At 38.5% G+C, this 14,214-nt stretch overlaps 1 protein-coding gene across 5 annotated transcripts in view; it reads right to left on the bottom strand.

Moving 5' to 3' along the window:
• The window catches only part of DCX (doublecortin), a 118,882-nt gene extending 113,800 nt beyond the window's left edge, over positions 1 to 5,082 (bottom strand). For 3 of the 5 annotated variants that reach the window (XM_063634322.1, XM_055268262.1, XM_055268260.1), the window contains exons 1-2: positions 5,021 to 5,082; positions 2,922 to 3,307 (exon numbers count right to left, since the gene is read on the bottom strand). In XM_063634322.1, coding sequence (XP_063490392.1) covers positions 2,922 to 3,285 — 364 coding nt within the window. In that variant the 5' untranslated portion in view covers positions 3,286 to 3,307; positions 5,021 to 5,082. Of the gene's footprint in view, positions 1 to 2,921; positions 3,308 to 3,637; positions 4,031 to 4,852 lie in introns of those variants that run through there. The other 2 variants (XM_055268259.1, XM_055268261.2) reach the window with 2 other exon arrangements.
• Between the last annotated feature and the right edge of the window lie 9,132 nt (positions 5,083 to 14,214).

A 14,214-nucleotide genomic window follows, 5' to 3' on the forward strand; every position in this document is an offset into this window, starting at 1 on the left:
CCACTTTACAGATGACAAAATGAGGCTTAGGGAATCTAGATGGTTTCCTCAAGGTCTTACAGGCTAGCACTGACAGATCCTGGATTTGAACCAAATCTGAGTCCAAAGACTTCTTTTTTCATTATAGTCTGCTGCCTCTAAGACTAGAACCCAATAACCCTGATATTTCACGCTCCATTCATGTCTGTCCTCCATTCCCAGATGGGCAGTTCTAAAATATAAAACAGGAGAGAAAAAGACACATGGTCTTCATCCTCCTCATCCCAGTGCCCTTTCCCATTTGGCTCTGTGGCAGTGGGAAAATTGATCACATTTCTTAACACTATCCCAGACATAGCCCTGAATTTTCTTGACTGAATAGGCAGTACTCAGGACTAAAAGGGTATTGAGGTCCACTGTGCCTTATAGTTGTAGATGACATGTGAACAAATGCAACTGAGCCCTATTCACACCTCACATAGTCCAGGAATTCACCAAGAAGTACCACTGCACCCAGGAGTGATAGATAAGAGGAGTTCAATCTAATATGACTCAAAGGGAATCAAGGGAATAGAAAGCTGCAGTCTTTTCAAAATTACATTTATTGCCCACCTATGTTGAACAGAGATTATCACCAGCCCTCTCGTGATACATCAATACACACACACACACACACACACACACACACATATCTAGGGAGAAAAATCAATATGTAAAAAATGGATTTTGGGGAAATTTTGTGCATAACGCCTCTCTTATATCAGACACAAGAATATTCTAATACTCGGTCTGAATACAATGTCACTTGGTTCAGTACTCTTTCCTAATGTCTATTGTGGTCTTTAGAATATCACAGTTCATGGAAATGAGGACATATTGGGTGATACAGGGTGCTTTGTCTGTCAAAGTTGTTACAGAGAAATCCCTGAAATTTGACTGAGATGTGGATTTTACAGTGACAAAAGACAGACACCCTAACAATTACGCTGTTGGACAGCTCCCTCGACCTAGCTTCAAACCCTTCGAAGTTGCCGTGACTCTCCTTTATTTTAAGACATGCACTAGGATGGCCAGTCCTTTGATGGTCAGGAAGGGCCTAGGATTAACCACTGCCTGTCCATTGAGCACATGATGAAATAATCTAAGCTTCCTGGGCATTGCTTTTCAAGGTCAGCTATGTAGAAAAATCTCAGCTGAGCATGGTGGCTCACGCCTGTAATCCCAACACTTTGGGAGGCTGAGGCGGGTGGATCCTGAGGTCGGGAGTTCGAGGCCAGCCTGACTAACATGGAGAAACCCCATCTCTACTAAAAACACAAAATTAGCCGGGCATGGTGGCACATGCCTGTAATCTCAGCTACTCAGGAAACTGAGGCAGGAGGCAGAGGTTGTGGTGAGCCAAGATCATGCCATTGCACTCCAGCCTGGGCAACAAGATCGAAACTCTGTGAAAGGAAGGAAAGAAGGAAGGAAGGAAGGAAAGAAGGAAGGAAGGAAGGAAGGAAGGAAGGAAGAAAGAAAGAAAGAAAGAAAGAAAGAAAGAAAGAAAGAAGAAAGAAAGAAAGAAAGAAAGAAAGAAAGAAAGAAAGAAAGAAAGAAAGAAAGAGAAAGTCGAACTTGAACCTTGAGACTCAGAGGCAGCAACAATATGGACATTGTCTCTTATAAGTAACTGGTCCCAATCACTTTGCCTGACAACTTGGGCAACAGCAGCTATTTGAGAGAACTAGTGTCTTGTACAAAGGAAACCCTCATTCTCCTTTGTCTAGGAACACAAGAAACTTAGAAGCAGTGAAGCAGAGGCAGATTTTTCCCACATCAAATCCTTTAAGGTGCTGTTTCTCCTTCCTTGTTAGTTATTTCATAATTTGGTTACTCTAGAGATCTGCCTGCTTTAAACTCACCTTTGCTCAGAGAATGAAGGGAGTGAGGAGAGAGGGCTGCATAATGGGGGAGGGGCTTGAGGAGGAACACATTAATTATCACCACTCCTTGAAGCTGTTCTTTAAAGCACTGTATTAGGTCAAATTGATCACATGTGTTATATCCACCAATTTAAAAATAGGGAAGCATCCTCAGTATAATTGATTTGATGATATAGAATGTTAAAAATGTGACCCAAGATCTATTTTCTAAGTGACCACAAAGAAGATTCTATGGCTGGGTAAGTTCTGGTAAGAGGTAGGATTCTCCCTATTTTGAGGTGGGTACACAAGTTGTTGGGATTTTGGGCAATCTACTCAGAAAATTTAGTTGCCATACAAAAATCTAGAGAGGTTATAAGGGGATTTAGGTATAGTGAGTCAATTCCTATTCTAATAGGAATGGTCTTTATTAAAATACCAGACATACCTACAGCTTTCTTTGGTATTTCTCCCAATGACCTCAGCCTTAGGGACACACCCTAAAGTAGGCTTTTTAGAAGCAACAGCTGAGAAGCGACCACTTACCTAAAAGAATATTCCTCTGTGAATATGTCCAGGAAATCCTGCTCTTAGGGTGCATATTTCCAATGAGTTGCAATTCACAAATAATTTCTCAGTAGTTCAAAGAAAATTTGGGCATAATATTTACTCTGTTAACCCAACCAAATGTCCTTCCTCGTTATACCCTTAATGATTTCATGCTCTGCCTCAATAGTGCTACTCAGAGTTAATTATGAACAAAATCTAGAGTAAATGCTACAATTAAGATTTTCCTTTTTATACCCTGGCAGATAAGCACAATGCATGATCACCACCATTCACACTTCAACCTCAGCAGAGACTGAAGGGTGATTGCTAATGGCTCTTTTGATGTCTACAGCATTAGAAATTTGAGCATCAATCAACCCGGTGTTTTGAAAAATACATTGCCTAATTTTTTTCAAAGCAACCCAAGAATGTAACCATAACCAATGATGCCACCTCCCACCAAGGGCCACCACCCACTATTTAAATTACCTTCCTCCAGTTCATCCATGCTTCCGATCTTCCTGGATCCATCAATGGTGTAAATGTAACGCACTCCCTGAGGCAGGTTGATGTTGTCAGACAGAGATCGTGTCAGGTCAGCCAGCAAGGCGTCGAAGCTGCGAAAACGGTCAGAGGACACAGCGTACACAATCCCCTTGAAGTAGCGGTCCCCATTGCGGTAGAAACGTACCTTCTTGGCTTTCTTCTCATTACTCAGTGCCTGCAAGGTTCTGGTTCGGTAGAAGCTACAGTGGGCGCTGTGAGTGGGGCTAGGCAACCCATTCATCCGGGAGCCTCGCATGTTCCTGGATGTCTTATCTCTTTCGTCAAAATGTCCAAAATCAAGTTCCATATTTTGGTGGAACCTCAGAGACCTGAGCGTTGGAGAAAGGGATGGGGGTGAAGACAGGCAAAAACAAAAAGGGACGAGAAGGAAAAAAGAAGGGATTTCAAATATTAGCCAGATCCAGATCTGCAATCTGCTGCTTGTGAAAAGAACTGGTTGAAAAAAGCCTGTGACCCATCTGCTGCTTGCCCCTGACCTGCAGGAATATTGATCTTAATAGAGAAGAAGGAGGGGCTGGGCGGGGGTGCTGGTGGTTGTGGGGGTTGGGAGTAAGAGATAGAGAGGGAGGCACTCTTGGCACTGTTCCAGACAGAGGAGAAGGGGAGATTTTGAAATAGCTGAAAATCCTGAGACTTACTGACAGTGGCTCCTATCAAATTGTAACTTCGGGCTAAATACATTAAAACTGGCATCTGTTTCCTCACACATGCCCACATGACTAACAGTTGTAAATGAATCCATAGCCTGACAAAATTCCCCTTGAAGAGAACAGAAGGAGCTAGCCAAGGTTAGCATCTCCAGCTTAGGAAGCAGTCTTTGCATTTCAGTACAATGACTATGAAGGGGGAGTGTTTTCATTTTATTCCAAGCCCTCTTTCCTACTCTAATGTGTGCATCCCCTCCCCCCAGAATAAACTAAGATTCTCCTTTAAAGGGATAGCCTCCAGGGAACAGCCAGTGTCTTTGTGCTATTCATCAAACCCTTTCCCCACCAAGCTGGTGCAGCTATCCGACATTCATAAGAAATAAGCTGGGGGGAAAAAGGATTAGAAAAATAAGTTATTTAACAAGTTATTAGCTCTGTCTTCCCCCGGTTCCATTTGTTCACAAAATCCTTTTTTTTTCCCCAGGTGCTCCACCCCCTCCCCACTGATGCAGCAACACCTCTTAACGGAATAATTTAATTGTTGAAAGATTCACAAATGAGTCTCCGAACGGCATATGGGACCTTTAGAAAGAAGCACACCTTTCATTGTTCTGGGTTTCTACCCTAATTGAAGTGACATTTTACCCTCACAGCAGGCAATTCACCCCAAACTTGTATATTGCCCAGGTGCATTAGCTGAGGAAAGATGGTCATTTGTCAGGCTTTGCTTTTCTCCCTTCTGTTGAACCCCCTCCCCCACCAAGAACCCCAAACAATCAAAACATGAAACCCAATACAACTGAAGCCGCAAATGCTAGCAAATGTAGTGACATCCTAAGAGCCAAACTATTAACATGCATCTCACAGATGGGGATAAAAGGACTCACAAAGCAAGCAGGGCTCAGCTGCTACACACTGCCACATCAATATATTTGCAAGGGACCAGGAGGACAAGAGATAAGAAAGACTGGTGCCTAATGGGTTTGCCAGGCTCAATTCCCCCTTTTTTCCAATGTCACCATGACCTATGCTGAGCTCAGCATTGTCTCTGTCAGACAACCTGCAGTGGTAAGAGACCCCACCTCCTCAAGGCAAGTAGCAAACATTTCCCCAGGCGTGCCAGTAAGGCTTTGTTTTGCTTTAGGATCAGAGGGAGTATTATTCTAAATTAACATCACAGTGAAAACAAAGGAACATCAAACTCACTTTTCCAAAGGAAAATCCCAGGTAGAAGCTTAGGGAAAAAATCGGATAGAATAAGGCAAAAAAGGAGAAGAGGAGACAGAGAGACAGAGAGAGCAGGCTTTGCCTTGTGCTTTTCCCGTTTGACATCTGTTACATTCTTCTTGAAAATCACTTAAAAGCCCCACTCACCGGTTTTCTGCTGGTTGGGTGGAGATGCTGAGAGAAAGAAAACCAATCTCTCTATGCCTTTGTTGTCTGAGCTCCAAGCAAGAAATTCCTGCCAGGGTGGATAGATGCCTTCTAGGTCCTAGTGCCTTGTCCAGCTTCTCCCATGTAACTCAGGCTTAGTGAATCCCCCCAACCTGCTATGATTAATTACATGCTTTTAAAAAAATTCACAGGCTGCATTAACAGCTAGAAAGGTTTCATTTATAACTAACAGGAAATTGCAGGGTAGCAAAAAGATTGCGCAGACAAAATCAGAATGCTCTAATGAGCAATGTGCTAGTCCTTTCTTTTAGAAAATTGGCAATTTCACTCGGCCAAAATCTTGGCCTAATCTGCCTGGGGGCCAGACTCAGACAGCAAAGCCAGGCTTCTTAGAAATTGTAGCTCTCTTCCTTTTACCCTCTTGAGAGAAAAAAAAATCAAATCTGCAGATTCTTTAAGGCAGTTTAGCTCAAGTATCCAACAACTAGTTTTTTGTTTTTTGTTTTTTAATGAAGTCAACAAAGTAGACTAAGAGGAAGTAGGATAGGAACAAAACAAGGTAAAATAATTTTAGAATATTATGGAAGATAGAAGTAAAAAGGACATCCCAAATCTATCAGCTTGGTGTAAGAATTTGGTTAATGAAAGGTTAATGTGGCATTTACCTTTGAGAGTTTGGAATTTCAAACCCAACCCAAAGACCTTTCTGTGTGAAGTAAATCTGATGGCTACAAAATAAATATTAACAGATTTCTCCTCAAACTGCTTATTTGTCACTAGCTGACTTCTTTATATAAAATATGTTACAAAAAAAACTCAAGGAAGCATCCAAGTTGAAGTAATTAGATCAGGCCGAACTATAAAACAAAAGAGAAAGGTAAAAGGTTAAATGGGGTAGGGGGATGCTACCATCTTCACAATTGAGGCTGCATGCATCAATATGTAGCAGCCTTGAACTATCATGGTTCTATTTTTGCTTGGCTTCCAGGAAGCTCAGAGCTAATAGCATGCTCAGTAATTATTTCATAGCTGATTCCTAGTATAATTAACCCTTCCTTTTATATAGTGCTGTTGATCTTTTATATTTAAGCATTTTCTGCGCATGTGTTTTATTGTAAGCTGCCGCCAAGTGGGATAAAATATATGGTTGTCTTTCTTCTGTGAAAGGTGTGAATCAGCAAAGCCTGGAGCTGTCTGTTAGTTGAGTGGACAGCCTCAAATGTGCAACCTACCTAGTTAAGTCCCCCCAACATCTTGCTGCTGATTTCTTGGTTACTGTACAAGTACCTCAGGGGAATGCATGTGTCTGCCCTGTTTTCTTCCATGTGTTGCTGCCTTACCTTGTGGCAACCTCATGAAAAATTAACATTATTCAGGCTAGAGCCAAAGAAAAATCAAGGAATAAGGGCAGGGAAATATGGAAATTCCAAGAAGGCTAATGTCTTAAAACTTCTTTCTTGCACATCATAAGCATTCAGTAAATATGTGGCAATTAATTTTGCATCAGAACTAAAAATCATTTTATTTCTGGTGAAGACACAACAATGGATGGGATAATAAAACTTAAACGCAAACCATTTGGAATGTATTTCAGAGGAAATTTCCTCATAATATAGGCTTTGCAATGCTACTGTGGAAGCTGCAAAATGTCTTTATGAGACAGCCTAGGATAAATGACTTTGTTTGCTTTATATATACTAGAGAGCAGAGGGATAGGCAGGATCAATATTTCCTTGTTTGAGATATGTGGGCATTAATAGGTGTTCCTTAAAAACAGGAAAAAAAGATCTGTGGTCAAAAAGGTTTGAAAAGTGATGCGCTAAACAAAGATAGTTTTGCTTATCATAAAACTTGTCAGGCCTTTAATATAAACTATAAAATGTGTCTCAAAAAGAAAACAATTTGGTATACAGGGCTTCCACTTATTTTTAAAGCTCAGAACTTTTTGGTCGCCCCAGAACATGGACTAATGTTCTGCAGGGATAAAAAGCTTTTGCAAAAACTGGACTAGATCATCTCACAAAGATATTTCTTCTCAAAGAACTCTCAGCTACTTACCAAGACCTTCTTTCTCACTTCTTCAGAGGAAACAGGCCATTGGCAAAGAGAAGGTCTCAGATGTGAGTCCAGGGGAAAAGTAAATCTTTAAATATGGAAATCAACTTTGAAGGTCAAGGGAAAGTCACGGTTGAGGGCTTAATGGAGTGAAGTGATTTAAGAAAAAGAATAGCAACTCCATGTTGGAAATGTAGCAATACGACCTTTTGATTACTTACCATGTGCCCTGTACCACAAGCAAGACAGTGTAGGAAACATCCATCACTGCCCCTGAGGGGCTTGATGACTCACTGAGGAAAGGAGATAGCACAGGACTATGCGTCTTGCAAAAATCATGAAGAAGGGATTAGATCTTTCTTGATATACTGCAGTCTGGGTTAATCAAACTCAGCTTAAAGAGCAGGGTCAAGAAATTTCTCATCCATCTCTCTCTCTCTCTCTCTCTCTCACACACACACACACACACACACACACACACAAAATACCAAAAAAATTTTTAGTTTATGTTACCAATCAGAAGCACAAAGAGTAGGATCCAGTGTGGGACAGAGTAAGCAAACAGGAAGTGAGGTTGGATTGCTCTTGACCTTCAAAGTTGACTTCCATATTTAAAGATGTACTTTTCCCCTGGACTCACATCTCATATCACAAGATTGTTTATGCATAGGGCCTTTATTGAGAAAATCATAAAACTACTGAAAAACATAACAGAACCTGTTAATAAATGTAAAGTCAGACCAGGCTCATGGATAACAAGATGCAATGCTGTAAGGTATCAATTCTCCCCAAAGTAATCTATACATATGAAGAAATTCCAATAAATAAAAGCCCCGACACGAATTCTTGTGAAACTCAAAAAATTACTTCAAAATTTTTGTGGAAGAATATAAAACTCTAAGAGTAGCCAAGATCATTGTAAAAAATCAGAAGAAATCAGAAGCTAATATCTGCCCTACAAAAGTTTGTTATAAAGCTAGTAATGAAGATAGTGTGGTGTTGGCCTGGAGGACAGACAAAGATTAACTAAACAAAACAGAGATCAGCATAAACAGGAACTTGCTATATCATAAGATAGTGGGAAAAGCATGGACTCTGGAGCCAGACTGCCTAGGTTCAAATTTTGATTCTACTAATTATTAGCTAGGGACTTTTGGTGAGGTACTTAATCCTCTGTGCTTCACTTCACCCGTCTGTCACATGAAGGTGATGATAATAACAGTAACATTCTCAGTTGTTATGAGGATTAAATGAGCAAATATATGTATAGTGTTTAGAACAGACCCTGGCACATAGTATGTATAAGTATTAACTTTTATTATCCCCCGAATATTCATATGCCAACTCCCTCACTTCTTTCAAGTCTTCACCCAAAGCTCGACTTCTCAAAAAGACCAACCTAGACTACCTGATTTAAAGTTACAACCTTCCCTCTCAACCTAGCAGTTCAAAATTTTTTTACTCTCTTTATTTTTCCATAACATTTATCACCTCCAACATACTATGTAATATACTTATTAATTACATATTTCCTGAAGGTATAATATAAGCTTCAACAGGGTAGGAATATTCTAACAGCTTTAATGATATATATAATTCACATTACCAATAGGACTACTTTTGTCTATATTTTTAATATTGCATAATTAAGTGCCTAGAACAGTATCTAACACACAGTAGGTTTGGGTATTTGTTGAATTGTATAAAGTAAGGAACGCATAGAGTATTCAATAGATAGTATTAAGTCAATTAACTTTCATATGGAAAAAAATCAAATTAGATACTCCCCTTACACTATGCATAAAAATAATCTCCAGATGTTTTAAAGACCTGAATAAAGAACAAAACTTTAAAATTCTTAGAAGGAAGCATAAAAGGTTTCCTTTAAATCCTTATGGTAGAAAAGAATTTCTTAAGACACAGAAAGCAGAGATCTTATAAGAAAATATTGATAAATTGATTTCATAAAAATTTACAGCTTCTAAAGGCAAAAGGCAGCATTTAAACATTAAAAAATAAATAATAGACTGAGAAAAGATATTTGAAACTTAAATATCTGACAGAAAGTTAGTGTCCTGATATCTATATATGACACATAGATATTGATATAGTTTGGATTTTTGTCTCTGCCCAGTCTCATGTTGAATTGTAATCCCCAATGCTGGACCTGGTGAGAGGTATGTGGATAGTGGCGGTGGATCCCCCATGACTTGGTGCTGTCTTCCTGATAGTAAGATCTCCTGAGATTTGGTCTTTTAAAAGTCTGTGGCACCTCCCCTCCAATGCACTCATGCATGCGTGTTCTCTCTCTCTCTCTCCCTCGCTCTCGCTCTCTTGTTCTCTCGCTCTCTTGTTCTCTTGCTCTTGCTCCGGCTTTTGCCATGTGAAGTGCCTGCTCCCACTTCCCCTTTTGCCATGATGATAAGCTTCCTGAGGACTTCCCAGAAGCTAACGTTGGAGCTATGCTTCCCGTACAGCCTACAAAACCATAAGCTAATTAAACCTCTTTTCTTTATAAATTATCCAGTCTTGGGTATTTCTTTATAGAAATGCAAGAATGGCTGAATACAGCTATACATAAAAATATATATGTAAAGTTATATGATACACACATATATATATATATAGCACTGTGAGCAGTAGCCCAAACAATTTCATATGAAGTCATCCTAGCTATCATCCTCCTATCAGTCCTATTGATAAGTGGTTCACTGAACTCAGATCACGTAGGACTTTAATCGTTGAACAAACCCTTAATAGTGGCTATACCATTAGGATGTCCTGATCCAACATAAGAGGATATGTTTACCTCACCAAATAAACACAGGTCTTAGAGCCTCATATGGAGTTACCAATCGAACATTTTCTGTAACTCAATAACCATAAAACAGAAAACAAGTTACTTTCATCTGTTTACCCTTACTATATATCCTAAGTATACCCTCTGACATCGGTACATGCTTATTGTCTTATTTCAGCAGTTTACCAGTTTTCTGGATCTCTAGCTTAATCTAGGCACCTCGATCATCACACCATCCCAATGGACATAATACTGATCGAACCTGCAGGGTTCATGTTATCTCTGACACTTGGGCTTTATGACCCAATAGATCCAGTGGTGCTCAAAAATATCTATAGCAGCTCAGGTTGTTATATAGAGATGGTGGCAAGTCTTAATAGGAGAATCATTTGTGTAAGCCCCTCCCCATCCCTCAAAGGTTTTGAAGAAAAGCCTCTTATATTGTAAAGTCGCTCTTGATTTTCTTGTGTGTTCTAGGTAAGAATTTAATGCCTGACCATGGGAAACAGAATGACCCTGGAACCCAAGCTTCCCGCCGTATGTGGGTTTTATTTGATCTGCCAGGACATAAAGCTGAACATGCACAGCAGCATTTCCTCTTCAAATAGAACTGATATATAACATCAGGACTTCGGGTGTCCTAAAATTTTTTGAGAAAGTAGACATTTTATCTGCAGATGTCCTTGCCCAGCTACATCAGAGCTTGGTCAATATGGCTGATGAATAAAACGTCCATGATGGTAAGGGTGGAAGATGCATATAGCTAAATAACATGAGGTTCCTCTTATCAAAAAACTAGTCTGGCTACAGCCACTGGTGAGTTCCCAATCTTATTCTAGCAGAGACCACTGCTGAGCTGCTAATTTGGAACCATAACCCAGTATAACCATATGCCTACCTGGTAACAATAAAATTACAACTATCATTTGGGAGACAGATGTTTGCCCTCAATGGAATAGACAACTATTTTTTATACATGCTCACATTGGCTATCCACAAGGCTTCTGCCATACCACCATCCGTGGATTTACTGAATGTCTTATCATCACAGTACCTTTGCAACATTTTTTCTAATTAAATAATTCGTTTGTCAGCCAAAAAAGTGAGATAGTAGCCTCATATTGAAGGGTTTCACAGATCTTACCATGGATGCCATCTCTCAGAAGCAGCTAGCCTTATTGAATGGTGCATTACCTAACACTGAATCAGTTTATGGCCTTAACTGGGAGGCTACACATTGTGAAGTTGAAGTACTGCTCTATGGATATAGTTGTGCTCTGAACTAGCTACCAATATTTCTCTTAAAGCCAGGCTATCAAAGAATGGAAATAGAGATGGCATCAATTATTATTACACCTAATGACCCACTCACAAAAAAAAGTTGCTTCACTCCCTGCAACTTTGAACTTGGTATGGTTATGGTTTTTAATTCCAAAGGGAATGGTATCTCCACCACTTGAAAGTTAGAGCAATCCAATACCGGCAAACTATCAAAGGCTCAGTTTTTCTTGAAATAAAAACTGGGATGATGCTACAGGGTAAATAAACAAACAAAAAACCCAGACGGACAAGCAAAACAAAAACAAAAATCCCTAGCCAATATGGAATATGTAGTGGAAATAGAAGGTTATAAATGCCACTACAACCATATGAACGAATTAACTCAAAATGAGTCAAAGACTTAAATGTAAGAACTAAAAACTAAAACTCTTAGAAGAAAACAGGGTTATAAATCTTTGTAACTGACCTTGGATTAGCCAATGGTATTTTTAGATATAATACCTAAAGCACAAACAACTAAAGAAAATATGAATTGGATTTTATCAAAATTTAAAGCTTTCGAGCATCAAAGGACACCATGAATAAAAGAAAAAGACAACATACATAATAGAAGAAAATATTGGCAAATTATATATTTAATAAACGACTTCTGTCCAGAATGTATAAAGAGCTCTTTCAACTAAACAATAAAATGACAAACAACCCAATTTGAAAACAGGCAAAGGATTTGAATAGATATTTCTCTAAAGACGACATACAGGTGGCCGTTAAGCACATGAAAAGACGCTCAATTCCATTAACCATCAGGGTAATGCAAATCAAAACCATAGTGAGACATTATTTCACAGCTACCAGGGTGACGAATTTAAAAAAATACAGACAATAACAAGCATTGATGGAGATGTGCAGAAATTGAACCCTCATTACTGGTGAGAATATAAATTAACACAGCCACTTTGGAAAATGGTTTGGCAGTTTCTCAAAAGATTAAACACAGAGTTACAACATAACTCAGCAATTCTACATTTAATTCTGCATAATCAAGAGAAACACAAACACCTGTCCACATAAAAACTTGTAATTTTAAATGTTCATAGCAGCATTATGCATAATAGCCAAAAAAGTAGAAACAACTGTCCATCAACTTATGAACAGATAAGCAAATTATGATATATCCATACAATGGAATATTACTTAGCCATAAAAAGGAATAAACTACTGATACATACTACAACGTGGATGAGCCTTGAAAACATTATGCTAAGTGAAGGAAGCCATGCACAAAAGGCCGCACATTATATGACTCTATTTATATGAAATGTCTAAAACAGGTAAATCTATAGAGACAAAAAGTACATTAGTGGTTGTCTTGGACTGGCGGTAGGGAGAAAGGAGTGACTGCTAATGGGTATGGGTTTTTCGGGAGTTGTTGAAATGTTCTGCAATTATATAGTAGTTAGTGATGGCTGCACAACCTTATAAATATACTCAAACTCATTAAATTGTGCATTTTAAAGGAGCGAATTGTATGGTGTGTGAATTGTATCCCAATAGAAAAACTGTTTACAAAAATTTATACATAAACGTTTGGAGCAACTCTATTCATAATCTGCAGAAAAATAAAAACAGCCTAAGTATCCTTCAACAGCTCAAATAAACGGATAAACACTCTGAGCTACATCCATACAATAGACTACTACTCAGCAATAATATCAATGAACTGCTGGTAAACCCAACAACTTGGATAACTCTCAAATTCTTATGCTAAGTAAAAGATGTCAGTCTCAACAGACTGCATAGTGTAGGATTCCGTTAATATGGCATTCTAGAAAGACAAACAATAGAGACAAAGAACATAGCAGTGTGTGCCAGGGTTTAGGTGTGGGGGGAAGGTGTGACTACAAAAGGATAGCACAAGGGAGATTTGAGGGGTGACAAAAGTGTATTTGATTCTAATTGTGGTTCACACAAATTCTAATTGTGTTGTTAACACAAATCTGTACATATGTTAACGTTCATACAACTGTACACCAAAAAATCAATTTTATTGTATGTTAATTTAAAAATGAAATGTTTAAATATGGCAAATTTTTATGATTGGGTAAAACTCAGTGGTAGGTATATGGGTGGTCCATCTAGTTTTCTCTGTACATTTTTTAACTTTTTATTTTTAAATAATTCTAGATTTACAAAATGTGGGAAAATAGTACAGAAGCCCATGTACCCTTCACTCAATTTCCCCCAACGGTTGCAAATTAGAAAACTGTAGTATGATATCAAAATCAGGAATTCGATATTGGCAAAATATATATAATTCTATGTCATTTTATTTTGTGTATATATTAAGTGGAGCTGCCACCACAATCAAAATATAGAACTATACCATCACCACAAGGATTGCTATTGCTACCTCTTATTAGTCACACCCAATACTCCATTCCTTCATCATTCCTAACCCCTGGACACCACTAATCTGTTTTCCAGCTCTGTAATTTTATCATTTTGAGAAAGCTATGTAAATGAAATCATACAACATGTAACCTCTTGAGATTAGCTTTTTTTCCCCTCACCATAATGTTCTTGAGACAAATCCCAGTTGTATACCTTTTTATTGTTGAATAGTATTTCATGGTAAGGATATACCACTGTTTGTTTACACATTCACCTATTGAGGGACAATTTGGTTGTTTTCAGTTTTGGGCTACTACAAATAAAGCTATGTGAACAATCGTATACAAGTTTCTGTGCAACCATAAGTTTTCACTTCTCTGGAAATGAAAATTTCGCCTAAGATTGCAATTACTGGGTCATATGGTAATTACAATATATAGTTTTATAAGAAACTGCCAAACTGTTTTCCAGAGTGGCTGTGAGATTTTACATTCCCACCAGCAGTGTATGAGAGATTCATTTTCTCTGCATCCTCACTAGCGTCATCTGTCATTTTTTTCTTTAGCCGTTCTAATAGATGTGCAGTAATATCTTGTTGTGATTTAAGTTTGCATTTTTCTAATGTCTAATGATGTTGAACATATTT

This window comes from Symphalangus syndactylus, chromosome X (assembly GCF_028878055.3).
Source record: "Symphalangus syndactylus isolate Jambi chromosome X, NHGRI_mSymSyn1-v2.1_pri, whole genome shotgun sequence".
Taxonomy (NCBI): Eukaryota; Metazoa; Chordata; class Mammalia; order Primates; family Hylobatidae; genus Symphalangus; species Symphalangus syndactylus.